This window comes from Hemibagrus wyckioides, linkage group LG29 (assembly GCF_019097595.1).
Source record: "Hemibagrus wyckioides isolate EC202008001 linkage group LG29, SWU_Hwy_1.0, whole genome shotgun sequence".
NCBI lineage: Eukaryota > Metazoa > Chordata > Actinopteri > Siluriformes > Bagridae > Hemibagrus > Hemibagrus wyckioides.
Genome location: NC_080738.1, coordinates 3,655,966 through 3,683,965, shown reverse-complemented (window position 1 = coordinate 3,683,965; position 28,000 = coordinate 3,655,966). Strand labels below are relative to the sequence as shown.

General features: G+C 39.6%; 1 protein-coding gene and 1 pseudogene across 8 annotated transcripts; one reads left to right on the top strand and one right to left on the bottom strand.

Annotated features, from left to right (window-relative positions):
• The window catches only part of LOC131348986 (NACHT, LRR and PYD domains-containing protein 3-like), a 333,823-nt pseudogene that overhangs the window by 182,815 nt on the left and 123,008 nt on the right, over positions 1-28,000 (top strand).
• LOC131348993 (NACHT, LRR and PYD domains-containing protein 12-like) lies at positions 9,652-26,107 on the bottom strand. Of its 8 annotated transcripts, none has more exons than XM_058384280.1 (14): positions 25,888-26,107; positions 25,600-25,719; positions 23,693-23,773; positions 22,669-22,913; positions 22,092-22,208; positions 21,605-21,659; positions 21,152-21,356; positions 19,087-20,863; positions 17,661-17,834; positions 13,313-13,486; positions 11,801-11,974; positions 10,880-11,053; positions 10,466-10,642; positions 9,652-10,287 (listed from the first exon to the last, which is right to left on the bottom strand). In XM_058384280.1, the coding sequence occupies exons 4-14, from the start codon at positions 22,719-22,721 to the stop codon at positions 10,251-10,253; spliced, it is 3,117 nt and encodes a 1,038-aa protein (XP_058240263.1). In that variant the 5' UTR covers positions 22,722-22,913; positions 23,693-23,773; positions 25,600-25,719; positions 25,888-26,107; the 3' UTR covers positions 9,652-10,250. The 8 variants fall into 8 exon arrangements, with proteins under 8 accessions (XP_058240263.1, XP_058240264.1, XP_058240261.1 ...); XM_058384281.1 differs by having other exon boundaries at positions 22,669-22,910; XM_058384283.1 differs by lacking the exon at positions 22,669-22,913 and having other exon boundaries at positions 9,653-10,287.

Sequence of the window (28,000 nt, the reverse complement as noted above, 5' to 3'; positions counted from 1 at the left end):
TGTTAAAGAAAACTGCTGCATCTTTGTGGAAGTCCGTGTCATTCACAAGGAAGCAGTTTACTGGAACGGATCAGAATCTGAATCACTTTACTGCCTGTGAGTTGGGACACAGGTTTAGGATCAGACTCAGGAGAACACTTTGTATTCAAGTGGAACCTTAAATTAATATAAGTTCTCAATATAGACCTGCACATGTAAACAAGATCAATTTTGTGTGTGTGTGTGTGTGTGTGTCCAGCTCAGTTCAGTTCTCTGTTGAGATACCTGATTGCCTGAGGGAAGAAGCTGTTTAACCACCTGGTTGTGTGGGTCCGAATGCTTCAGTAACTCTTTCCGGATGGTAGAAAGGTGAAGAGTGTGTGTGTGTGTTGGGGATGGGGGGGTCGTCCACAATGCTGTTTGCTTTGAGGATGCCACGTGTGGAGTAAATGTGGTCTCCCAGTCAGGAAATCCAGGATCCAGTTGCAGTAGTAGAGAGAAGTAGTAGAGAGAAATTGTACCATGGTCAAATAAGTCCTTAAAAAAGTCCTTGTTCATCTTAAGTAGAAGCTGGTTCTCAAAGTTATGCCAATTAATTGAAACTGAAACCCCCGCAGCTCATCACTGCATGAAAAGTGTGATTTTCATTAACGACTGTTCACGGGAATGTGCAGGCACAGATAATTGTCGGGAACTGCCAAAAATTGACGTGGAATAGGCTTGGCAATTGACCCCCCCATGTTCCTATCACCTTGGCCTGGGTTTAGCTTTTATATGTAAATGACTACAGTGAGCTATACAAATGCAAACCAGGATAGTGTGGGGAGGGGGGACTCACTGATTGAGAGTCGGCTCATTACCCAAATGTAAAGAAAATTTAGTGTAAAAGATCAGCCTTATTTTAATTATAGACTTTTAAATTGGTGGTTGAATTTTGAATTGAGATTTGTCTTACACCGTGTCCCAACTACACATGACGTGATGACGCAACACGCGATAAAATGTATCTTTTACATGTTAATCAGTTTTTGTCCTGACCAGCCTAACCAGTTTTAGAAACTATTCTATTTCTGTGACGTCGTGGCTGACAGCTCCGCCTATACAGAGATCTCATTCAATGAAAGTTCTGCACATTATTAATATTAATCATCAAACATGGATGAGGAGAGACTGATTATAGGTGTTTAATAGCAGAAATCTGTAATAAATCCCTCAAGTTTTATAAGGAAAGCCATAAGAAGTGGAGGTGTGTATCTCTCTATGCGTGTGTGCTCTTGTTTGTAAATATGTGTGTGCGGACTGTGATCTCTTCAGCTGCAGTACAAGAAAGCACACAAACAGAGAAAAACTGTTATGGTTGGCTGTGTTTCTGATTGATAGCTGGACTCATATCATGTCATATCTAGCTACGATACGGTCTTAGGTAGGCAAGACTAATTACCTTTTGTACCACTAAAAACACAAAACATTAATAATAATAGACAAATAAGTGTGTGTGTGTGTTATATATAAAGCATTGAAAACATGGATTTTCTTCATTTTGGTATGGTTAAATAATATATATATATATATATATATATATATATATATATATATATATATATATATATATACTGTATGTTTACAGCATTTAACCAGTAAAACACTTATATTTATTATAATATATAATAATAATTATAATGTCATCAATTATAATATTTCACAATAATAAATTAAACAGTACAAATGCTCACTGTAGAGTTCATAATGAAATAACTAATGTTACTGTAATCATCATAAATATAAAAACGTATGTTGCTGCTGACAAAGATCTAGGCTACAAGCATTGTAAAGATACAGATGACTAATGCCAAATAATACAAGTTTATTATAAAGTGTTAATGATAAAATAAAGTAGTAGAAGTGATTGTTCAGTTGAATTGGCCTGTATGATTTCACAAAGAGGTTATATTTAAATAATAAGCTGCTTTTAATAAATAAGAATAATAAAAAAAATACAAAATAATACTAAATAGTACTACCACAAGATGGAGAGCAAAATGGGACAGAATGAAATCTCATTATTGAACAGATCTCAAAAAAGAGACTGAACTTTGTAAAATGTTCAGCTGATTTCATTTGTTTGCAGGAACGGGTTTCCAGTGGGAAACATATTCGATTAAAACTCGATTTCAAACAAAGAATGACCAACAGAGTGAATTAATAAAATTTCAACAACTTTGAACAAATGACTAACCTTTTAAAGTGGAAACTGCAGCATCATCGAGCTCCTCCATGGTGAGAATCTGGCAGGAGGAAATGCCTTTTCATAACTAGCACGTTAGCGCACTGCTCGCACATGCGCAGTACAAAACGTCATCCCGTCACTGAATCAATGCACTGATGAGAAGTTGGGATAATTATATCCAATACCCAAAAGCATGCAATTACTGTACTGCAAATCAGTGAATCTGAGTTCAATGTGGGTTTATTATCAGTAATGTAATGAAGGTAATCATTAAAAAACTGACTGCTGCTGAGTTTGCAGATTTTTTTTTTATTTCAAATAAATGATAATATGACTAACAGAGGAATAGTTCGACTAAATGGTTTTATTTAGCTTTCTTCTCTGGCTATCTTTAAGTCCCCTATTGACCGGCCGCCAATGAAAATGAATGATTTTTTGCCCAAGTCATTTAGTTCATTTCAGCATAATATAATAAAAATTGTACGTGTTAATATAAATCCGTACGGGAAATTTTAAGACTCATGTAAAGTGCTGTGAGTTTTGACCGTCATTGGAGACACAGTTCTGTATGTGTTACTTCGATGTGATTGTGCTGTGTACATTATGACAATGGTACATTTGAACACTGTTGTAAATTTGTAAATTTTGAGAATGAGAAATTTAATAAATCAGAATGGAACACCTTTTCATGAAGTGTTTATGTTCACAGAAATTTGTCTTACTTGAACAGACAAAAATTAAATACTTAAATCTTTGTCCTTACTAAAGATTCTTGAAATTGGAATTTTTAGGTGTGGTCTTATTCTTAAATCTAGCACAGCAATCTAACTCAATATGACCAACAGGTTGCACTTTATAGCTGTCACATGTTTCTAGTAAAATGGAGATTAAAATGAGTTAAAATTTACTTAAGACCGATCAAGTCAAAATTTATTGAACTAAGATTTATAATCTAATGTGCAATATGTTTTATAAGACTTTTTATCTTTCATATCAAAAAACAAGATATTCATATCAAAAAAACTAGATATTATCTAGAAATAAGACTTTTTTTATTTTCTTAGATTTTAGTTTTTGCAGTGTGGGCTTTCCTCAGCCTCCTCAGGAAGTAGAGGCGCTGCTGGGCTTTCTTGGTGATGGAGCTGGTGTTGAGTGACCAGGTGAAGTTCTCTGCCAGATGAACACCAAGGAATTTGGTGCTCTTGACGATCTTCACAGAGGATCCGTCGATGACCAGTGGAGAATGGTCACTCTGTGCTCTCCTGAAGTCAACAACCATCTCTTTAGTCTTTTCAATGTTCAGAGACAGGTTGTTGGCTCTACACTAGGCTGTTAGCCGCTGCACCTCCTCTCTGTATGCTGACTCGTTATTCTTGCTGATGAGACCCACCACGGTCGTGTCATCGGCGAACTTGACTTCAGGGGTTTCCACACACCACACTCTCTCTAGAGCTTACACACAATGGGAGCAGTGGGTGGATTTAATACTAAATTGTGCCCTGTGTTTGTGTGTGTGTGGCACTGGGGTTTCATCCAGAGTGTATTCCTGACTTGTTCACTCTGCGACCCTCATGAGCATGAAGTGCGTGCAGAAGATGAATAAATCTTCTGCACAGCCAGATGTTAAGTGAGAAATGCCAGCTGTTGAGCGGCTTGGAGTCAGGACAAAGTCCAGGTTAGACAGCGAGGATGCAGTAGACCTAATTAATATGATCTTAGACGTGCTGTAATGCTGTAATAGTCTAGATTGTGTGATTGCACTGGATCACTATCCAGTTCTGTAACAGACAACTTGCTTGTGGAATAAGAAAATGTTTTCTTTCCTTTTCTATTCTAATATCTGTTTTGTTTTGCATTGCAGATTCCTCCTCACTGTAAGCCCTAACACTTCTATTAACTTCTAAACAATATCAGTATAGGACTTGGTCTTGGTAAAATGGGATCATGTGTCCTTGGCGTACAATAGTAGCGCGAAGATCCACTAGATTCTCAGGCGGCGAAGAATCCTGTAAGGCTGCACCGGAGGCAAGTGTAGCAGAATCCATAAGCAGATCTTTATTTTAACAAAACCAGCGGGCAAGTTTCAGTTATGGACAGGGAAAAGGGTCAAAAGCAGGAAAACAAACACTGTGCAAACAAAATGCCTCCTACTGAACCACCTCTACGGTAAGCTAGAGAAATGTGAATTTCATCTTACCACCCTCCTGTTCCTAGGCTATGTGCTATCACCGGGGAGAGTTGAGATTGATTTATCAAAGGTTCAAGCGATTACCAAACTGTCAGGCTCATTGGGCCCTCTTCTTCACTTGGTTCAACTTTTCAGTGACCTACCACCCAGGTTCCAAGAACGGCAAGGCCGATGCGCTATCCCGCCAAATGGAGGCCAAAAAGTCCTTTGCCCCAGCCAGACCCCATTCTGCCATCCTCTGTTATTCTAGCTCCTATACAGTGGGATTTGATGGAGGAGATCAGGAGGGCTCATACAGAGGAAGCCCTGCCTGCAGCCTGCCCACCAGCCAAGTTGCCCAAGAGTATTACAGTGGGTGCACAAATCGCCCAGTAGTGGCCACCCAGGAATCTGTCGCAGCACATAGCTAACACAACACCGTTTCTGATGGCCCTCATTATGTGATGACATGGTGGATTATGTCAGGTCTTGTACTGTTTGTGCCCAGTCACACACCAGTCGTCAGCTCCCCGAGGGTCTCCTTGAACCACTGCCCATTCCACATTGTCCCCGGTCACATATCGCGGTGGACTTTCTGACGGATCTCCCTGACTCTAGTGGGTTCACCACGATCCTAGTGGTAATAGACCATTTCTCTAAAGCATGTAAGATGGTTCCCCTCAAGGGATTACCCACTGCCATGGAAACGGCAACCGCACTGTTCCACCAGGTTTTCCGCAACTATGGATTACCAGAGGACATTGTATCTGACCGGGGCTCTCAGTTCACATCCCACGTCTGACGGGCTTTCTGTACACAGTTAGGCATCAATGTGAGTTTGAGCTCAGGATATCATCCACAGTCAAATGGTCAAGCAGAGAGACTAAATCAAGTAACTGGGTGGTTCCTTCACTCCTATTGCAGCCATGAACAACAACGCTGGAGCGAGTTCCTCCCCTGGGCTGAGTATGCCCAGAACTCACTCACCCACTCATCCACAGTGCTCACACTGTTTCAATGTGTCCTGGGCTACCAACCGCCATTATTTCCCTGGTCTGGGGAGCCCTCCTCCATCCCGGCCATTGAGGAGTGGTCGAGACGCAGCCAGGAAGTTTGGGAGAGGGCTCATGTCCATCTGCAATGGGACGTCAGGAGACAGAGAGCTATGGCTAATTGCAGCCGCCCGCACCCCGCCTACAGGGTGTGGCAACTACTCTGGCTACCAACTCGCAACTTAAAGCTCTGGCTCCCATGCCGTAAGCTGAGCCCGAGGTTCATTGGCCCCTTCACCATCATCCGCCAGGTCAACCTGGTTTCATATCACATTCGGCTCCCGCCCACATACCTCATCTCCCCCACCATTCACGTCTCCCATCTCAAGCCCGCCCATGATCCCCATCGAACGCCTCCACTCTTGGTGATTCCCCACCCCTGCTGGACATAGATGGGGCTCCAGCCTATAGGGTGCGCGCCCTTCTGAACTCTAGGCGTGTCCAAAACTGCCTCCAGTACCTGGTTGACTGGGAGGGCTACGGCCCAGAAGATTGCTCTTGGGTGGACTCTACTGACATCCTTGACCCCTCCTTGATGGTGGACTTCCATTTGGCACACCCAGGCCACCCTGCCCCCACCCTCAGGGTAGACCACGTCATAGAACACTGGGAGGTGTTCCTAGAGGGGGGGGTGCTGTAACATCCCAACATGAACTTGTACATCAAAGAGAACCTTCCCCAGAAAACTAATTATTCATGTGATTCACTTCCTGTTTCCCATGGACATATAAACCGCACTCACACAATGACTGTCACGTAATATCATCCTCCTATGACATACTGAGCATTCATTGCTATTGTTAAGTTTTGTGTATGATTCTTGCCTGGTTCCCGACTTCTGATCTTGCGTCGTCTCTGATAAGTGTTTCTGTGTATGATTGTGCCTGCCTTTTTTGTCTTCTCACTTCGTTTTGCGCTTTCGGTTTTGTTTTCCTCACTTCAGTGTTTTTTCCCGGTTTTGACCCGCATTTGTTTTTGACTTCGATTCTGCCTGATGTTGCTTCTAATAAACCGCAAATGGATACACCATACACCTCTGGCCAATCATTACATATATCCTAATCCATAAAATTTTGTCCATTTGTCCCAGCCCTCAGTGCAGACATGACGTGTTAGTGTAAAAAGTGAAACAATCTTCTGTAAAAGTACCAGAGGTTTGTTTAAAGAGGATTAGAGGAACTATTAACAAGCATTAATCCAAACAGTGCAGTTCAGTGTTACATTAAAATAACAAACCATGCAGTAATACATTTATAAATAAAAATACTCACTCAGCTTTTCTGGAGGCTTTGACCACTGGCAGCAGTCTCAGAAGACATTCCTCTGATCGATCATATTTACTCAAATCAAACACATCCAGCTCCTGTTCTGAGGTCAGTAACACAAACACCAGAGTTGACCACTGAGCAGGAGAGAGTCTGGATCCACTGAGACAAAAGTATTTTTTTCTGTTCATGTAAGTCAGTACTTCCTGCACTAGAGAATGATCATTCAGTTCATTCAGACAGTGGAACAGATTGATGGATTTCTCTGGAGATGGATTCTCCCTGATCTTCTCCTTGATGTACTCCACTGTTTCCTGTTTGCTGTGAGAACTACTTCCTGTCTGTGGCATTAAGTCTCGTAAGAGAGTCTGATTGGACTCCAGTGAGAGACCCAGAAGGAAGCGGAGGAACAGGTCCAGGTGTCCATTCTCACTCTGTAAGGCCTTGTCCACTGCACTCCTGAGGAGATCAGACATGTTTGGATTTCTGAAGAAATTAAAAAGTCCAGTGCTTTGCTCCACAAGCACATTTGTCTCTCTAAATTTAAAGCAGAAAAACACGTATAAAGCAGCCAGAAACTCCTGAACACTCAGATGTACAAAGCTGAACACCTTCCCCAGGTGAAGCCCAAACCCCTCTCTGAAGATCTGGGTACACACTCCTGAGTACACTGACACTTCTCTGACATCAATGTCACACTCTCTCAGGTCTTCCTCATAGAAGATCAGGTTTCCTTTCTCCAGCTGCTGGAAAGCCAGTTTCCCCAGTGCCAGGATACTCTCTCTGGTCTGCTGAGGATCAGGGTCATGTTTCTGATGGTACTTTTCATCCTTGTGTTTAATCTGAAAGATCAGGAAGTGTGTAAACATTTGAGTCAGAGTCTTGGGGATCTCTCCACTCTCTGCTTCACCCAACATTCTCTCTAGAACAGTGGCTGAGATCCAGCAGAAGACTGGGATGTGGCACATGAATCATCCCATGTGCCATACATATCATCAGAAACTGATGGTGAAGTAAGCAGTCCTTCTGGTGAGTCTGGATTTTCACTGAAATGCATGTCTTCCTCAGGCATGCACAGATTTCCTTTTTCTAGGCTGCTAAAGTTCTCTGTAAAAAAGATTATTTATGTTTACAAGCTAATCAACCTAAACACCGAAAGATCACAATACCATTACGGTCACAAAACCATGGTAATATGTATTGTCATGCATTTTAATGTTCATCGTAGGTTACTGTTAACAGCCTTTCACTTAAATCATCTGGTAAACACCCCGCACTTCATCACTGCATTATCATATGTATGTGCTGATGGGCCATTCATAACAATAACTAAAGCTATTTGGTCAGCAGCCATTAAGTCTAATGGCCACATTAGCAGATCAAGATAGAAACAGTTTATTACCTAAGCATAACAAGATTCTTCTCTTTTTAACATTATTGTGCTCTTCAGTGCTCTAGTTTTTTATATAATTTTAATGTACATTGTCAAATTTTCAAGATCATAACAGTTATATATTTATATAACATATATCCTAAGTTAAAATAAAGACAAGTTTCAACAAATGGCTAATTTTATATGCTATAAAAACAAGTTAACTATATTCTGAACATACACTGTACCTAACAAAAAGAGCACATAAATGAATAAATGAAGTTCATTTTGGGTAAGCTGTGACTATATATCTGAATATTCTGTGCGAATTAAGTCAAACATTTATAAATCATTTTGCTTGCTGACATAGACTTTTATTTTATAAAATAAATTCAATAACTTACCTAAGGGGACATCCCATGCAATTTCCACTTCTGATGGATCAATCTTCTAACTCAATATTTTTTTTCCACTCTTGACTTGTCTTGGGTTGTAGCATCTTTGATCCAAACTCCATTATGAAAAAACATTTTTTTGTGATGATAAAAATTGGCATGTGAAACAATATTGTTACAGTTATCACAAAACTGCCGGGCTCTCTTTCTTCTCAAAAGATACACAGACAACCTCAAATGCCCTTCCATGATGACAGGCAACAAGTCCAGTATTATATTTTCCGCCAGAATAAATACAAACAATTCATTGACAGGGGTGGGTGGGGTGTCGTGGAAAGCATCGAATGGGGAAGGTTGTTTTTGTAAAGTGTCCAATCAAAACAGTTCCACGCATTATGTCGGAGACGTAAAGTGGGTGCAACCAATGACATTACTGTGTCCTTTCACTCGCTTGAAAAAACAACTTAAATTCAAGATTCAAGATTCAAGAAGCCAAGATGTCATTTCAACCACATATACAGTAGCTGACGCAGTACATAGTGAAATGAACAATGTTTCTCCAGGACCTGCTGCTACATAAACATACAACAACATAGAGTTCAAACACAAAAAACAACAACACAGAGCTAGGACAGAAGTTTGTCTTAGCCACGTAAAGTGCACAGTGTGTAGCTAGGTGCAAACAGAGCATAGATAAGCCAGTGCAAAGAAAAAATAAATAAATAAAGTAATAAATACAACACACACACACACACACAAAATTGATCTTGTTTACATGTGCAGGTCTATTTAGAGAACTTATATTAATTTAAGGTTCCACTTGAATACAAAGTGTTCTCCTGAGTCTGATCCTAAACCTGTGTCCCAACTCACAGGCAGTGAAGTGATTCAGATTCTGATCCGTTCCAGTAAACTGCTTCCTTGTGAATGACACGGACTTCCACAAAGATGCAGCAGTTTTCTTTAACATGTGAATGAACATGATTTGGGTCTAACACTGGGCTCCAGTCTGCTCCATCATGTAGGACTTAAATTAAGTTGTTGAGATTGAATTGTTCATTAAATTGAATTGTTGAATGTTTTCCTTGCAGTAACTTCCTGTGTTCAGCTCCACACCCAATACTGCAGCACCTGAGAGACAGGAAGTGATCATGTTACTGAGAGAGAACAGTTACTGCTTCAGAAAGGTTTGTGATCAAACACACCTCAAACACCTGAATTGTTGTGTTTCACTCACACTCACTGTTTATTCTGTAATTACACACAGTGGAAATGACATGTATACAACATATATACAAAACTGGGTCACTACAACAACAAATCAATCAGCAGACCTGTTACCATGGTTACAATTAAACACAGATTAGCAAACAAAGATTAGAGATATGAAAATAAGTCATTTTTAAAGAAAAAAAAGATAAATATTACAACTGTAACTCAATCATCTGTGCAGAAACAAATGTGATATAAAAATAAGGAGATAAAAATTGACTATAAACATCTCCAACAGCTGGATGTGTGTTTGTGTAATCAGTGTGATGGTGTGATGATATCTCTGTGTTGTGTGTAGATGCTGAAGGATTGGACTTTGGATTGTAAAATGTGTGATTAAAGCCTGAAGTAACTTGTAGCTGAGTGGATGAAAGGATGTGGTCAGTCACGGTTATTGTTCTGGAACTTCTACATCTGAATATGAATGATTCAGCTCCCAAACTGCTGGAAATGTGGGACGGGTTCTAACGCTTCACCACTACTGCTTTATCCTGGACAAGAGGTTTGAGGTCAGACTCCGGTCATACACCAGACCTGGTGAGTTTATAACATTTAATTCTGAAAGACAGAAGAGGACAGAATTACAGACAACGTTAAACAGAGTCACTCATCACATTCCTTATGAACAACAGAAGCGTAATGCACACACTAGATGTGACATTTTACAGAACACACTGAATATTACTCAATGTCTTACAATACAGTAGAGTAAAGAGACAGGAAGTCAGTAACTCACTCTAGTGTCTCCAGTTTACAGTGTGGATCCTTCAGTAGATCAGAGAGCAGCTTCACTCCTGATTCTCCTGGATAATTATAGTCCAGATCCAGTTCTCTCAGGTGTGATGAGGAGTTTGACCTCAGAGCTGAATCCAGAGCAGCACAACCTTCATCTGTAATACTGCAGTTCATCATCCTGCAAGAAAGAAAACCTTCTCACACTTAACACACTCAGTTTTAGCATTGAAAACATGAACTACACAAAATCTTTATATACACTACATTTACTCTCCATCTCACACACAACAATGACAATATATCAGATCTCTACAATTACACTTACAACAGATGAGAACTGGAGGTTGCTGTGTTTATTAAAACTCTGATGTGTTTGTGTGTTTGTGTGTGTGTGCGCGCGTGTGTGTGTGTGTACCTCAGTATCTCCAGTGTACAGTGTGGATTCTTCAGTCCAGCAGAGAGCAGCTTCACTCCTGAATCCTGCAGTTTATTGTAACTCAGGTCCAGTTCTCTCAGACTGGAGGAGTTTGATCTGAGAACTGAGGACAGAGCTCTACAGCTTTCCTCTGTCAGATTACACCTCCACAGACTGGAAGAGAAATGATGAAATATCAGAACACTGATCTCAAACACACACACAGCCATAATCCAGCTAAAGTTGAAGCTGTAACAGAAATGTGAGTGTGTTTCTCTCACACACAGAAGGTCAGTGATTGAGATCCACAGGGTGTGAGAAACGTTTCCTAACGAGTAAAAACAATCATGAGACTAATAGGAGGGGTAAGGATGTCAGGATAAATAGAGGGGATTTTGTACGGGGGTGGGGGGGGGTGCACTTGACCACGTCGGGGCTGATGCTGTGTACTTGAGAGACATTTTACTGTTATTTTTGTTAAAGATCGTCTTGATAAAAATAAAGCCGGTTGTTTCTTCTCATCCAAGCCTGAGGAAATTTCTTTATTTTATTTTTATGGATTAGTGAAGTTTTGTAAGTATTTGGTAATAATAGTTCATTGGAGAAGACTTCAGAACCACCCTGTAGTGTGTCCACTCAGATGGGGACAGACAGAAAACTAGACATTTAGAGGGGAATTATGTAATAAAACTGCAGATATAACAAAGCTCATTACTGTTTCCTCAAATTATTTTAAGTTAAAAATATCATGAAGCAGAACTTTTTACTCTCCATCTCACACACACAACAATGACAATATATCAGATCTCTACAATTACAGTTACAACAGAGAACTGGAGTTGTGTTTATTAAAACTCTGGTGTGTGTGTGTGTGTGTGTATGTGTGTGTGTGTGTGTGTGTGTGTGTGTATGTGTGTGTACCTCAGTATCTCCAGTGTACAGTGTGGATTCTTCAGTCCAGCAGAGAGCAGCTTCACTCCTGAATCCTGCAGTTTATTGTCACTCAGGTACAGTTCTCTCAGACTGGAGGAGTTTGAGCTGAGAACTGAGGACAGAGCTCTACAGCTTTTCTTTGTCAGATTACACTTCCACAGACTGGAAGAGAAATGATGAAGTATTTGATTTATTTCCATCAGTTGGGAAAAAAGTGTTTACCTGAACACAAGAATCTAATGACAGAATAAAAATATAAAATGAAGAGTCTGTGTATAAACTTGGACTGCTCTTGGACAGATCCATGTGTCTCAGCTCATATGAGATGATGTGTTTAACTTTCTAAAAGAAGATAATAACAGAGAGGCCACTCTGAACAAACACGTCTCTTTATTTCTAGCAGAGAGATTTTCATACAGTGTGTTCAGCAGCTCTGGGGAAAGTTCTGCTGGAGAACATTTCCATATTTCCACACTGTCCTTTACTGCTTCATTACAGTGTGTTCAGTCTGTAGATCTGTGGACACATTTACTTTCTGTTACAAACATTTTCTGGAATATTTTTGTCAACTCAAGTCAAGAAGCTTTTGTCATCATTTCAGCCACATATATCTGACGCAGTACATAGTGAAATGAAACCAGGTTTCTCCAGGACCTGGTGCTACATAAACATACAACATATAATTACAAACACAGAACACCAACACAGAGCTAGGACAGAAAAACACAATTTAAAATACAAACCAGCAGAAATGCATAAAGTATGAGAGATAAGACGAGTAATTCAGTTAAGACTAAAGTAATGTGTGTGTATTAAAGGAGGATGGAGCGGTCTGTCTGTGTATAGCTGTAAGCCCACATGGTGTAAACGCCTCAGCAGACAGAAGATTTAGAGCACACTGTTAGAGATACTTAATGGCATTGCACCTGTGTATTTAGCAGAATTCCTGATGGATCACACCTTAAATATTTTTGTACCATGAACAAATGCTGACTTTCTTCATGTGAATTTTAATAAGATGAAGCTCGGTGAAAGTGCTTTTAGTGTCCCTGCTCCCAGGATGTGGAACTCACTCCCAGTGTATATCCATCAGGAACCTTCACTAAATACATTTAAAAAGCAGCTTGAACACACTTATTTACTTTAGCTTCAATTAGATCTCTGGATTTTAGGCTTAAAACTGCTTTTATGTCTTAAAAATTATTATATATTTTTTATTTTAAGTAGGAAAGGTGCTGTGTAAATTAAGATATTATTATTATTATTATTATTATTATTATTAGTCAGACATTAACATACTTAGTGAGTGAGTGTTTGTGTGTGTGTGCGCATGTATGTATGTATATATATATATATATATATATATATATATATATATATATATATATATATATATATATATAAAATGTGTGTGTGTGTGTATGTAAATATTATGTGACCTCTGTCTGTGTGTGTGTGTGTGTGTGTGTGTACAGTATGTGTATGTGTGTGTGTGTGTACCTCAGTATCTCCAGTGTACAGTGTGGATTCTTCAGTCCAGCAGAGAGCAGCTTCACTCCTGAATCCTGCAGTTTATTGTAACTCAGGTTCAGTTCTCTCAGACTGGAGGAGTTTGAGCTGAGAACTGAGGACAGAGCTCTACAGCTTTCCTCTGTCAGATTACACCTCCACAGACTGGAAGAGAAATGATGAAATATCAGAACACTGATCTCAAACACACACAGCCATAATTTTATAACTTTTATTTAAGATTGTGAAGGTAAAACAGACACGACTTTGGTTTTTGTGTCTAATGATGAAAATGTGACCTAATAAACTTATTGGCCAGATGACAAACATCAGAACACAACAGATGTGTCTCCTATAACAGCACAATATCTTTTTCTGATTCAGTAGATTTAAAGTACTGATTGGATTGTGAGGAGAGTTCAGTCCACCACAGTTCAAACCAAAATATTAAGCTGACTCATTATTTAATACAAGATCATAGATAATATCTGGAGAAATAAAGTTTGTCAGTTATCAAATCAGTAATTCTACAAAAGCAAATCACCAAATAGAGACAATAAACCACAGTGCCAGTCTTTCCTGAAATGAGACGGTCCTTGTAAGCAGTATATAAGGTGAGTGGATCCATTACTCAGACTAATTCAGGAAGCTCCCCAGAGAATCCTCCCAAGCGGTAATCCACAATAAACGGCTGAAAAAAGGTCTTCCTTTAGTGGAGAAGTCCATGAGGAGAAGTAGCAATAATCACTGCGGTTAAACCAGCCGCTCTTTCTGAAAGCAAGGTTAAAGTAGCTGAATGTATATAGTAGGGATACGGTTTTAGACAGTTCTAACCCTAACCATAACCCAGTTAACCCACGGTTCAATATGCACCTAAGTTTTTAACGATGGTTTTCAGTTCTGTTCGGATGGCTTGGCAAATTAAATTTTTTTTCATTATTCTTTGTTTAGGTGACAGGAACAGTAAGTATGTTAAGAAGAATAATATGGTTTTAGTTGCAATTTTCTTTATTTTACATAAATGCAAAAATCAACTTGTACACATTCATAGTGTACTGAAAATAGTGAGATATAAATTAGCACTTGTATGATTTTCATACAGGGGACGTGTTTGGAGTACAGCGCTCTTTATTTCCCAATCTGCTATGTAATGACCAGTCACGGTGAGATAACTCTCTGTTACCCGCGAGGTCCAACTATCTGTTGTTAGAGCAAGACTTTGTGCTTTAGCCAATTCCTTTTCTATTTTTTTTGCGCATCTTTTCGTGGAGATTGTGCTTAAAAAAAAAAGACAGCACTTTTATACAGTGCCAAAAGCCCACATCACTGATCACTGAAAACAGCTGCTAATCTTTAGCAATGAACACCCCTACTGCATTTGGGGTTTTTTGTGTCTCTTGGAACCAGTTGTGAATGAATGCTGGAAGGAATCAGATAGGGGACTGTTGTTTTTTGGGTTCCTGTGTTACCTGCTCTATCATCCTGCTTCCACACAGTGATATCTCTGGGTGATGGAGCTGCATATGTGTGGTCATGTTGGAAGTATTTCCATGTCAGTAGGTAACTCGTGTGGAACAGTGCTTAAACACAGTCATGTTTTTGTTTAGTGTTTTTGTTTCATCGGCATCATAGTCCACAACAAATCATAGTCCACACCACAGATCTGAAAGACAGGGCTGCTTCCTCGTATTTGTCTCGCTTCACCGCTCTCCAGGGTTAGAGTGAAATGCAAGCATGGTTACCGCCCCTAACTTTAGTGCTCACTGATTGGATATTTACTTGCGGGAAGGCGTGTCTGTCTCAGCGCCTAGACATACAGTACAGGCAAACACAAACAGGCGGTTCAGAGAGTAATAAACCACATGGGAATTATTTCAACGAATAACCGAAAAAAAAAGTGGTTCACATACGAGTATTGAACCATGGAGGTCGTACCGAATGCTTCAATATAATATTGAGTATTGTGGCATCCCTATAATTTACATTTTAAAATGGGGAACATAAAGGTTTAAAGAGACTAAAATGTACTAAGCTAAATTCATTTTACTGGAATTTTTAAAATCCTTTTTAAAATAGACATTTCAGATTGTTAGTTGATCAATCCAACTCAGATCACTTCATAATGGCATATTCTATAGTCCCATTGATCTATAGATCAATTCATTTTACTGCGGGATTATGAAGGAATTTTGAAGGAGTTGCTCTTCAAAGGCATCCAAAGAGTTCAATTTTGGTCTTATCTGACCAGACTATATTCTCAGAGTATTTCACAGGCTTGTCCAAATGTTATGCACCAAACTTTAAATGAGCTTCAACATGCTTTTTCTTCAGCAGTGGAGTCTTGTGTGGTGAGTGTACACACAGGCCATGGAGGTTTAGTGCATTACTTATTGTTTTCTTTGGAACAATTGAATCGGCTAGTTCCAGGTCTTTCTGAAGCTCTCCACAGGTGGTCCTTGGCTCTTGGACAACTCTTCTGATCATTCTTTTCACTCCTCTGTCAGAAATCCAAGAGGAACACCTGGGCAAATGATGTTCTTTCCACTTCCGGATTATGACCCCAACAGTGTTCACTGGAACATTCAGAAGTTTAGAAATCCTTCTGTGACCAGTGCCATCAGTATGTTTTGCAACAATAAGGTTGTGAAGGTCTTGAGAGAGCTCTTTGCTTTTACCCATCATGAGATGTTTCTTGTGTGACACCTTGGTAATGAGACTCCTTTTTATAGGCCATCAGTCAGGACTGAACCATCTGATATTAATTTGCACTGACCAGTGGGCAGGACTGCTTTCTAATTACTGATTGATTTCAGCTGGTGTCTTGGCTTTCCATGACTTTTTGCACCTCCCTTTCTTCATGTGTTCAATACCTGTTCCCTGTGTCATTACACATTATTTCATTTATGGACATCTATGGTTTGATTTCTTTGTATGTGTGGATTGCATGGGTTGTTACTAACATCTGGTGAAAAGTTCTTGTCAATAGCACCATTACAAATATATTTACTGAGATAAATGGTGACGTGTTCAATACTTATTTTACCTGCTGTTTCTATATATATATCTAAATATCTACACACACACACAAACACACATATTTAAGCTATACTCTTTCAGTGCTATTACTGCTAAGTATCTAAAAGCTGCACCAGAGCAATATGTCTGCGGCTGGTTCAGTTAATAATGCACTACAGAATTCCCTTTTTAAGCTGAGTGCGTTCCTTTCAGCCGTCTGTCTTCAAGTCGATTATATATATATATATATACATACATACACACACACACAGTATCTCACAAAAGTGAGTACACCCCTCACATTTTTGTAAATATTTTATTATATCTTTTCATGTGACAACACTGAAGAAATGACACTCTGCTCAATGTAAAGTAGTGAGTGTACATCCTGTATTAGAGTGTAAATTTGCTCTCATGCAGGCCCAGACCATGACACTCCCACCACCATGCTTGACTGTAGGCAAGACACACTTTTTTTTTTACTCCTCACCTGGTTGCTGCCACACACCCTTGACACCATCTGAACCAATTAAGTTTATCTTGGTCTCATCGGACCACATGACATGGATCCAGTAATCCATGTCCTTAGTCTGCTTGTCTTCAGCAAACTCTATGCGGGCTTTCTTGTGCATCATCTTTAGTAGAGGCTTCCTTCTGGGACGACAGCCATGCAGACCAATTTGATGCAGTGTGTGGCATACGGTCTGAGCACTGACAGGCTGACCCCCCACCCCTTCAACCTCTGTAGCAATGCTGGCAGCACTCATACGTCTATTTCCCAAAGACAACCTCCGGATATGACGCTGAGCACATGCACTCAACTTCTTTAGTGGACCATGGAGAGGCCTGTTCTGAGTGGAACCTGTCCTGTAAAACCGCTGTATGGTCTTGCCCACCGTGCTGCAGCTCAGTTTCAGGGTCTTGGCAATCTTCTTATAGCCTAGGCCATCTTTATGTAGAGCAACAAATCTTTTTTTCAGATCCTCAGAGAGTTCTTTGCCATGAGGTGCCATGTTGAACTTCCAGTGACTAATATGAGACAGTGTGAGACACCTGCTCCCCAATCACACCTGAGACCTTGTAACACTAATGAGTCACATGACACCGGGGAGGGGAAATGGCTAATTGGGCCACTTAGGGGTGTACTCACTTTTGTTGCCAACAGTTTAGACATTAATGGCTGTGTGTTGAGTTATTTTGAGGGGACAGCAAATTTATACTGTTATACAGGCTGCAGTTTATACACCACTAATGAAGCTGACCATCTACTTTAAGTGTGTGTGTAAATATTATATGACCAGTGTGTGTGTGTGTGTGTGTGTACCTCAGTATCTCCAGTGTACAGTGTGGATTCTTCAGTCCAAAAGAGAGCAGCTTCACTCCTGAATCCTGCAGTTTATTCTCACTCAGGTTCAGTTCTCTCAGACTGGAGGAGTTTGAGCTGAGAACTGAGGACAGAGCTCTACAGCTTTCCTCTGTCAGATTACACTCACACAGACTGGAAGAGAAATGATGAAATATCAGAACACTGATCTCAAACACACACACAGCCATAATCCAGCTAAAGTTGAAGCTGTAACAGAAATGTGAGTGTGTTTCTCTCACACATAGAAATCAGAGGACAGGACACCACATCAGGACATTTACAGGAGCAGGGACGTCTTTCTGAACTCCACAATCTCTCAGCTACAATTTATTATAAGACCATTAGGTCATGTACATAACACACACAGGTGAGAGTGAGCAGCCTACAAACACTACACTCTGATCTGTGTTCAAGTTTCTACACCCAACACTGCAGATCCAGTGCATTTTATTACAGAAAATAAAGAATTATAGAGCTGTACACTAGCAGTTAATAACATGCCAATACTAGTCGTACTTTACACTGAGTTATATGCTGAATTTCACAGAGACGGTAAAACAGTTGGTGTGTGTTGTTCTCTGTGCTCGTACAGGTACAAATCTGTCACCTGGAGACCTCTGATTTTACACACACACTGGTTCAGGTGTTTGGTGTGGACCCGAGTACAGGTGGAGTCTTCACATACGTCCAAACAGATCCAAACTAAAGAAAAAGGTTGATTTGTTCAAACTAAACCAGGTAATTAAACAAGGTAAAGCCAGTCATGGGAGCCTGTGTGTGGTCATACATATGGAACTGGTCAGTTACAGCAAGTGTGTTAATTTACAGGAACAGTGTGAAAAGATAGAGTTGGTTTTTTCATCTTGTCTTAGAAGGTGATAAGGGCTGGGCAATTTTATTCTTTCAAAATTACACTTTAGAAAATCATTTTATTAGCAATATAGATTTATAGTGTTTTATTTATTTATTAGAATGGACTTTGGAAAATAAAAATGTGCAAAAAAGTAAGAATCTCTTTCTTAAATAAACAGTGGCCTTCACTGCTATTTACTTCAGAAATGTGTTTAGTTCTTAAATGCATGCAGTTATTTTGTACAGATTTTTATATAAATTTTAGAGAAAACTTAATATATCATGATTCATCTATAAAAGATATAAAATGATTCATATCCTGATCCATAAAATTTTGTCCATATGGCCCAGCCCTCAGTGCAGACATGACGTGTTAGTGTAAAAAGTGAAACAATCTTCTGTAAAAGTACCAGAGGTTTGTTTAAAGAGGATTAGAGGAACTATTAACAAGCATTAATCCAAACAGTGCAGTTCAGTGTCACATTAAAATAACAAACCATGCAGTAATACATTTATAAATAAAAATACTCACACAGCTTTTCTGAAGGCTTTGACCACTGGCAGCAGTCTCAGAAGACATTCCTCTGATGGATCATATTTACCCAATTTAAACTCATCCAGCTCCTGTTCTGAGGTCAGTAACATAAACACCAGAGCTGAACACTGAGCAGGAGAGAGACTGGATCCACTGAGACAGCTGTAATATCCTTTGTTCATGTAAGTCTGTACTTCCTGCACTAGAGAATGATCATTCAGTTCATTCAGACAGTGGAACAGATTGATGGATTTCTCTGGAGATGGATTCTCCCTGATCTTCTCCTTGATGTACTCCACTGTTTCCTGTTTTCTGTGAGAACTACTTCCTGTCTGTGGCATTAAGTCTCGTAAGAGAGTCTGATTGGACTCCAGTGAGAGACCCAGAAGGAAGCGGAGGAACAGGTCCAGGTGTCCATTCTCACTCTGTAAGGCCTTGTCCACTGCACTCCTGAGGAGATCAGACATATTTGGATTTCTGAAGAAATTTAAATATTCAGTATTTTGCTCCACAAGCACATTTGCCTTTCTTAATTTAAAGCAGAAAAACACGTATAAAGCAGCCAGAAACTCCTGAACACTCAGATGTACAAAGCTGAACACCTTCCCCAGGTGAAGCCCAAACTCCTCTCTGAAGATCTGGGTACACACTCCTGAGTACACTGACACTTCTCTGACATCAATGCCACACTCTCTCAGGTCTTCCTCATAGAAGATCAGGTTTCCTTTCTCCAGCTGCTGGAAAGCCAGTTTTCCCAGTGCCAGGATACTCTCTCTGGTCTGCTGAGGATCAGGGTCATGTTTCTGATGGTACTTTTCATCCTTGTGTTTGATCTGAAAGATCAGGAAGTGTGTGAACATTTGAGTCAGAGTCTTGGGGATCTCTCCACTCTCTGCTTCACCCAACATTCTCTCTAGAACAGTGGCTGAGATCCAGCAGAAGACTGGGATGTGGCACATGATGTAGAGGCTTCTTGAAGACTTCATGTGTCTGATGATTTTATTGGCCAGGCTCTGATCACTGATCCTCTTCCTGAAGTACTCCTCTTTCTGAGGATCATTAAACCCTCGTACCTCTGTTACCTGGTCTACACACTCAGGAGGGATCTGATTGGCTGCTCCTGGTCGAGAGGTTATCCAGAGGAGAGCAGAGGGAAGCAGATTCCTTTTGATGAGGTTCGTCAGCAGAACATCCACTGAGGCTGACTCTGTCACATCACACAATCTCTCATTCTTCTGGAAATTTAGAGGAAGTTGACACTCATCCAGACCATCAAAGATCAACACCACTTTGTAGGAGTCACAGTCTATTGATTCTAGATTTCTTATTTCTGGGAAAAAGTGATGAAGAAGATTCATCAGACTGAGATTTTTCTCCTTCATCAGATTCAGCTCTCTAAAGGGAAGTGGAAACATGAAGGTGATGTCCTGATTTGATTTTCCTTCAGTCCAGTCCAGAATGAATTTCTGCACAGAGACTGTTTTTCCAATTCCAGCAACTCCTTTAGTCAGCACAGTTCTGATGGACTTGTCCTTAAAGAGGTCATTACAGTTGATGGGTATCTCCTGTGTTGCTGGTCTCCTGGACGCTGTCTCAATCTGTCTCACCTCATGTTCATTATTGACGTCTCCACTCCAACCCTCTGTGATGTAGAGCTCTGTGTAGATCTCATTCAGAAGTGCTGATCTTCCATGCTGTGAGATTCCTTCATTAATTCTTTTAAACTTGTCTCTCAGGTTGGATTTCAGCTTTGTCTGATACACAGAGGCGAGTTCTAATAAACAGTAATTACATGTTTTAATGCAGAATCACTGAGCACTATATAAAATGTAAAATTCTTTCAAATGCTGCTGTTCATTCCTGATTCATCTACTAAATATTATTGAAGGAACAGGACCATTGTACAGAGTGACCACAAGCTGGACCATGAACAGGACAGAAAAGCAGCAGATGTACATGATACTAAAATCAAAGTTAAAACTAAAAGTCTTCATATCTAAAACTATTTCCTCTCTCTAAAGTGAACCTGATGGAATAAAGCCATGGAATAAAGAGCTCTTACTGTTCTGCAGTGTGTTAGCGAGATCTGTGTGCTTCATGTTCTTCAGGAAGTGCAGTGTGATCTTCAGAGCTCCCTCTCTGACACTGTGCAGATCCTCCTCATCCTCCACCTCCCTCTCAGTGCATGCTGGGTAATCTGGACTCAGGAGCTTCCTAAACCTCTTCAGCTCATTCTTTATCAGAGTTATGACTTTGTGTTCCAGCTCCTGGTCAGAAACACACAGGAACAGATCTAAATATTAGAATCTTACACAGTGAATGGTGCTTTGTTAATGATTTTGATTATGAAAATAATAAAAGTCTCTTCCTCTTGCCTTTAGTTACAACTGAAATTCTGATTATTCATACAAGTGATTACCCATAATTCTACTGGACATCAAGAAATGACAAGGTATGACAACACACACATTACACACTATAAAACACACACACACACACACACACACTCACACACCTTGAATATGGAGTCCAGCTGATTTCTGCTGATGTTTGATTTCTTCTTTTGTGGTCTGTGAACAAATAAAACACATCATGTAATATGGACTATATGTATTCATAGCTGCAGAAATCACAGTAATAAATACAGAGACAGATATTTAACACTATCCTCTTAACACAATACACTGATTTCAGGATTTCATCACTGACACTAACATGTTTAGAAACAAATGATTGAATTAATGAATAAAATGATTTATATTGTCATTAATATCCCAGGTGTAAATGTTCTTCTGTAGCACCACAGACCCTCCAGCTCAGGGACTGCAGGCTGAACTGACCTCTTAAAGCAGTTGTCCTCACTGCCGGACCGAGAGCTGCAGCACTGCACAGTTTAGTGTTTTACTGCTTCAACACCTGATAAAGCTCATGAAGGGCTTCATAATGAGACCAGTGAGTTTGATCAGGTGGAACACTGCTGTAAAACACCTCACTATACTGACCTCACATCAGTAGAACTGTCTCTGTCTCTGAAGTTAATTGGAAGTCCCATTGACCGGTCACTCTTCATGGACACACAGCTGGGTTCTGGTGAGTCTGATCTCTTTCCCGCCATCATTCTAGAATTCCAACAGAAATATCAGCAATAATTAATCCTCTGCTGTCTCAGCACTGTTAAACACTGTGTTGATCATTAAACACCAATAATTCCATCTTTTTAATTCAGCTCCAGTCTGCACACTTCTTCAAACAGGAGACACGCCTCATACCTCAGGAATTACACTGAGGTCAGGAGTCCCAATCACAGAGAACTGACTCCGCTGGGTCTTAAAGCCTGTCGAGTTCACTGACTCAAAGCTATGCTGCTCTTCTGCTCCACATTACACAGTCCTTTTTACTCTTCTCTCACTGAATGATTTCTCTAAACTGTTCTTAGATCAGATCAGTGATCTATTCACTGCTATTAAACACCTTAAACCAAAGTTTAGTTCCTGTGTTAACTAGTGAGTGTTTAGAGATACAGATCTGTTCCCATGAGACGGTGTGTATTTATTGCTGGTGAATGTAAAAGTTACTGACCTCTCGTCTTTCTTTAAGTCCTGTTTTCCAGACACACTCATGTTGAAGGTCATGTCTCCTTCTCCAGATTATAGCGTTTATATATCAGAGCTTTAGCTTTTACTCCTGGAATATTTTAGTTTCCTCTCGTAACAAAATGGAGCAGCTGAGTCAGTGACACAGCCGCGCACACACACTCTCTCTCTCTTTCTCTCTCTCTCTCTCTCTCTGTGGTTCTGGTTTGTTTATCAATGATGGATTGACTGCTGAAAATAAATCATTAAAAATAGGTGTATTTATGTCAGTCTGTAAGAGTGTAGTGGGAAAAGATTTTAGACACTCTCTACATTGTTCTATTAGTAACACTACTTCTCCTAGGGCTGATAATTCCCTGCTTGTTGAAATGGGGAGCAACTTATTCCCCAAACAGGAGAGCCAGCAAACAAAGAACCTTCTCCTAACATTAGCATAGGATTCCCCTTTGATTATTTTTTCAAAACCAAATAATAACCTTCTAGGAACGTTCTCTAATGGTTATTTTTAGGTTTTATTTTCATGACCATTAGGGAGTTTTTGATCAAGGAACTCAGTATAAACAATAAATGGATGTGATTTGAGGTAAACATGCATTAATGACAGAGACATGTTAAAAATCTAAACATTCCCAGCTGAAGCTAATTTAAATGATTTAGATGTAAACACATACAGATCTCCAGCCAAATCAAGTGTGTGTACAATTAAAAGATTCATTATTTAATTTAATTCATCTGAACTACAATCAGTTACGTAGTTCCAGGGGCGTTTCTAGGATTTGAAAACATCAGGGGCCGAGGCCAAAACATCAGGGGGCAATTAGGGAGATGGGGTAAGTAAGAATAACACGTTTTGTAAGGGCATTTTTATGTAATATTATTTAATAATAAACAGTTCATTAAAGTTCATTAAATTCATGACATTTTCTCTCTCACAGGTATGCCATGTAATATTATCTCTTTTACAGCTTGTGTGTGAAGCAGTAACAATTCTAAATGTCCATATAACTCACCACTTGTGATAAACAGATCCCAGACGAGCCCCCAGGATTACTTCCTCTGCTCCGATAACTCACAGCGGCAGGGTAGCACTTCTTTAGTTCATGGTTCGATAAAAAAGGATGAGACGGACAAAGTTAGCCGATGCATGCCATTTAACATTCCTCCGTAGCAGATAAGATCGTCAGGATACAGCTCAAAATTTACACACACACACACTTCCGAGCACATTGTTCCACACTACATTACACATAATGCATTTCACTCAGGACTACAACTCCATGTAGACAATGGTCTTAAAGCAACAGCTCTCACTTTTCCCCACTCCCGCAACACAGTGCTTACAGAACTAAACAGGTAATGCTTAGAGTTTGTGTTCATATACGATCCGTCATCTCGTACACGGGTCACTCGAACTGCTGGACACCAGCAGCACTAATAAACATAAGCAGGTGGCAGGGAAGCTGGAATCTACCCCAGGGGACTCTGGGTATAAGGCGAGGGACACACTGGATCACTCACTGTGCACACAAACACACACACACACACTCAGATTATAGAGCCTAATTAGCTTACATCTTTGGTTTAGAGGAGGAAACCAGAGAACATGGAGGAAACCCTAAAGCACAGGGAGAACATGCATACTCCGTGACAACAGAAATGGTTTCCAATAAAAATAATAAAATAATCAATACAGCTCTATTAAATTAGATCTATATCTATAATCTCTTAAATATAAACGTTATAGTTTAAACGTTAAATTCATGCTAACACTGAACATTTAGTTTCTATGGTGCCTGAAAAGTGCAAACAAAATAACAAATAACATCAGGAAACACAAGGAGAGTTCAGAAAAACTGGAAAAGATAGGAATAGTTTGTGAATGGGATTCTTACTGCTGATTGGACGAGACCGCTGTCACTCAGGATATAGAAGCAGTGGGAATTTGGGGATCTAACTTCATTTCTTGTAAATGTGTTCTGCCTTCACTATAAACTGTTTTTTTTTTTTCCAGATAGTACAACTTTAAATCTTTAAATCTTTTAAAGAAAAGAACAAACATATATATATTTATATTTATAAGAAAATGGAATTCATTCAGCACTACTTTGAGGAAGGAGATTCATATGGTGTGATTTTGGATATACTGAGAGCGTATTATGGTGTATAAATTAGTTTGCAATGTGCTGAGGAACTTTTGAGAAAAATAAATCTGGTGGGCATGGGCAAGGGTAAATAGGTCCACAATTTTTTTGTGCTATTGCACAACATGACCCAACACTCTCCAAGCAACTGAAAAGGAAGGGTCCTGATTATTTGAGCATTTATAATCAGGATTAAAACACAAAAAACAGGATTAAGGAAAAAGGAAAACATGGTCAGTCATTGACTGATCCTCACCTGATCCAGATAGCCCTACCAAAGTCTGACTCTTAGCCTTGAGTCCTGCCATCTAGTGTCCAGCTCTGTTCTGTCCCTATAACATCCTTTACTGCCTGTTCATAACAATTTCTAGTCACAGACAACTTCTAGTCACACATGCAGAAGGTCAGAACCTCTAAAACAAATTCTCCATGTAAACCAGGTTAAAGGTTATAAGGTTATTTGGTTATTTAAGGACAGGGATTTAGTTTCTGAAAATGATTTGCCATTTTTGAGTGCTTGTGCCTGCCATGTAGTAACTGGCAGAGTAATGGACATGTTCCTCCAGTTCAGTAGCGCAATGATGACCATTTTAATTCATGAATAGAATCAATTAAGTGCACGACAGGTAACGGTGACAGCAATGGATAAATATTTGAAAAGGGAAAGTGCAAACTCTGAACCGATTGGAAAAAATCTGATGGCCCTAGCATGAGTGGTGGTCAAAAGAAAGCAAAAACGGTGAGTTTGAGGCTACACAATGAAAATTATCACTTACCGGGGATCCTAATGCACCGTCTCCGTTATGCTTGGCGTGTGGGGGAAAAGTTCTCCAACAGTGCCATGGTCCCCCAGCACTTAACGGCTTAAACACCATCTCCAAACAAAACACCCTTCACTTCAAAACAAGAATGCAGATTATTTTGCACATTTGCATGAACACACTAAGAAACAACAACAATAACAACAACACAGAGGTGAAAGAGAGAGCTCTCAAAGGTAGCTAGCTACCTAAATCAACCCAAATCGAAAAAGCCACACAGTGTACCAGAGTCATTAATACTACCTGCCTGCAAAGCCATTGTCGACGAGATGCTCGGCCTTGGTGCAGATAAAGAAATAGCCCTAAGTCCCCTAGTAGGGATGTGTACATTGATGCTGGAGTATCAATATATAGATACTCAGAAGTTTCAAATTTGGTATCGATATTTTAACTATATTAATCATTTCTGCATAACTAAATGTTTTTAGCACTGTGAACAGGATGGTCGGTGACTGTTTGTATATATGACAATACACACTGTTCGGTCTGCTGCGGTCAACACACACACACGCACACCCACACACTTCCGCTTTACAGAATGGCAGGAAGGCAGAAAGGAAATGTAGCGTGGTGTGGTGCTACTTCTCAACAGCGGAAAAAAATGATGATGCAATATTTGTGATAAAAAAAGTCACACACAGCAACAATAAAAGCAACCTTTTTAAACACTTATAGACAACACACACACACACACACACACACACACACACACACACACACACTGAAACACACGGAACAAAAACAAGCTGCCTAGTTGTAGAAAAAACACAGAGTGGGCTATTTACTGATTTATTTACATATATTGTACGTTAGTAGTTACTGCATTTACTTTATTTATTTATTTATTTATTTATTTATGTTTTGTAGCCCAGTATCTGTGTATCGTGTGGGAACGAGTCGGATCTCTGAGTCGATTCTTTTTTTGTGTAATCTGGATCATTTTAACGGCCGATTTATTTCTTTATGCATTAAATATTTGACGGATTAATGTATACTTTGTTTATTTGTTTGCCATCGCGTTTGTGTGTTATCACTAACTTGAGACTTTTTTTATTTTGGAATTAGTATTAAGCACATGTTAAAAAATGTTTCTTTTCACCAGGGACAATTCTAGGATTTTCATTTAAGGGGGGTTTAATGAGGGTATAATAGTAAAAAATACTAAATAAAAGAATAAAAAAATAAAGGTTTGACTAACAGGGTATGATGGTAAACTTATTGTAGCATTCCACTGTATTGCATAGATGTGTATAACATTTAAGTACTGAACAAGCCAAAGATCTTCCTGATCACACACACACAGGTGATATAATATTTACACACACACACTTAAAGTAGATGGTCAGCTTCATTAGTTGTGTATAAAGTGCTGGACTGGGTTCATGCTGCGTTTCCTCTGAATAACAAACACAGTAAACAGAAAAGCTGTAACTCTTTTGTTTAAACTAAAAAACACTAAACTTACAGTTCTGTCATCTGTCCTTTTCTATCATTTGTACTTTCATTATACAATGTGTGCTCAATCTATACACTATTAGTTTCTCCTCCAAACACATTTTAGGGAAAAATGATGGTAGAGTAAATAATCCACCTCAGTCACGTTCATTACACTCGCGACTGCGTCTGGAACACGACTGCTGATGACCGGACACATCACTGAAACGGGATAAAAGATTATAGCCCTAATTAAGCGCTAATGTAGGGGGCGTGTCACTCTGTGTAATCACCTTGCATCACCTTGAATCTACAGCACTGGACTCGTTACTCTTCACTCTTCATACCATTCTGTGTGTTTTTCTTCCCACCGCTGGTTGTGATGTTGCACTCGGTTACTAAAGTGTCCAAAACAGGGGGAGTCACATGACAGACTGAACATGATGGCTGCTTAGACCATTTGCTTGTTAGCCACGCTAACAACAAGCATCAACTCAGTAAACTCAAACATCAACAAGCTAGAGTCGGGGTGAAGAGCAGTTCCAGTGTTCTTAGCAGACATAAAAAACCCTACAGTCAGTGGAGCTTCAGCTAGCAGATTAGGAAGATAGGAACAGGAGATGTAAGGAGGATTTCCTGAACTTGACAGCCACTTGTCACGTGCCATAATCTGCCTAGCTGGTCATGGCTGGCTCTGCTAACAATGCTAACCATTCTGGTGTGGTGCTGCAGTCTTTTTCTGAGCATATATAATGGTGATTCTCACGAAATCTTGGGTTTAAAAATTTCAAACATGACAATTATAAAAATGCTTAAATTAACTTTTTTTCAGACGTTAGTAACATTAATTTAAAAACTTTTACTTACCATTTAACACCTTTTTGAACATAATTTTCAAAATAATATATATATATATATATAT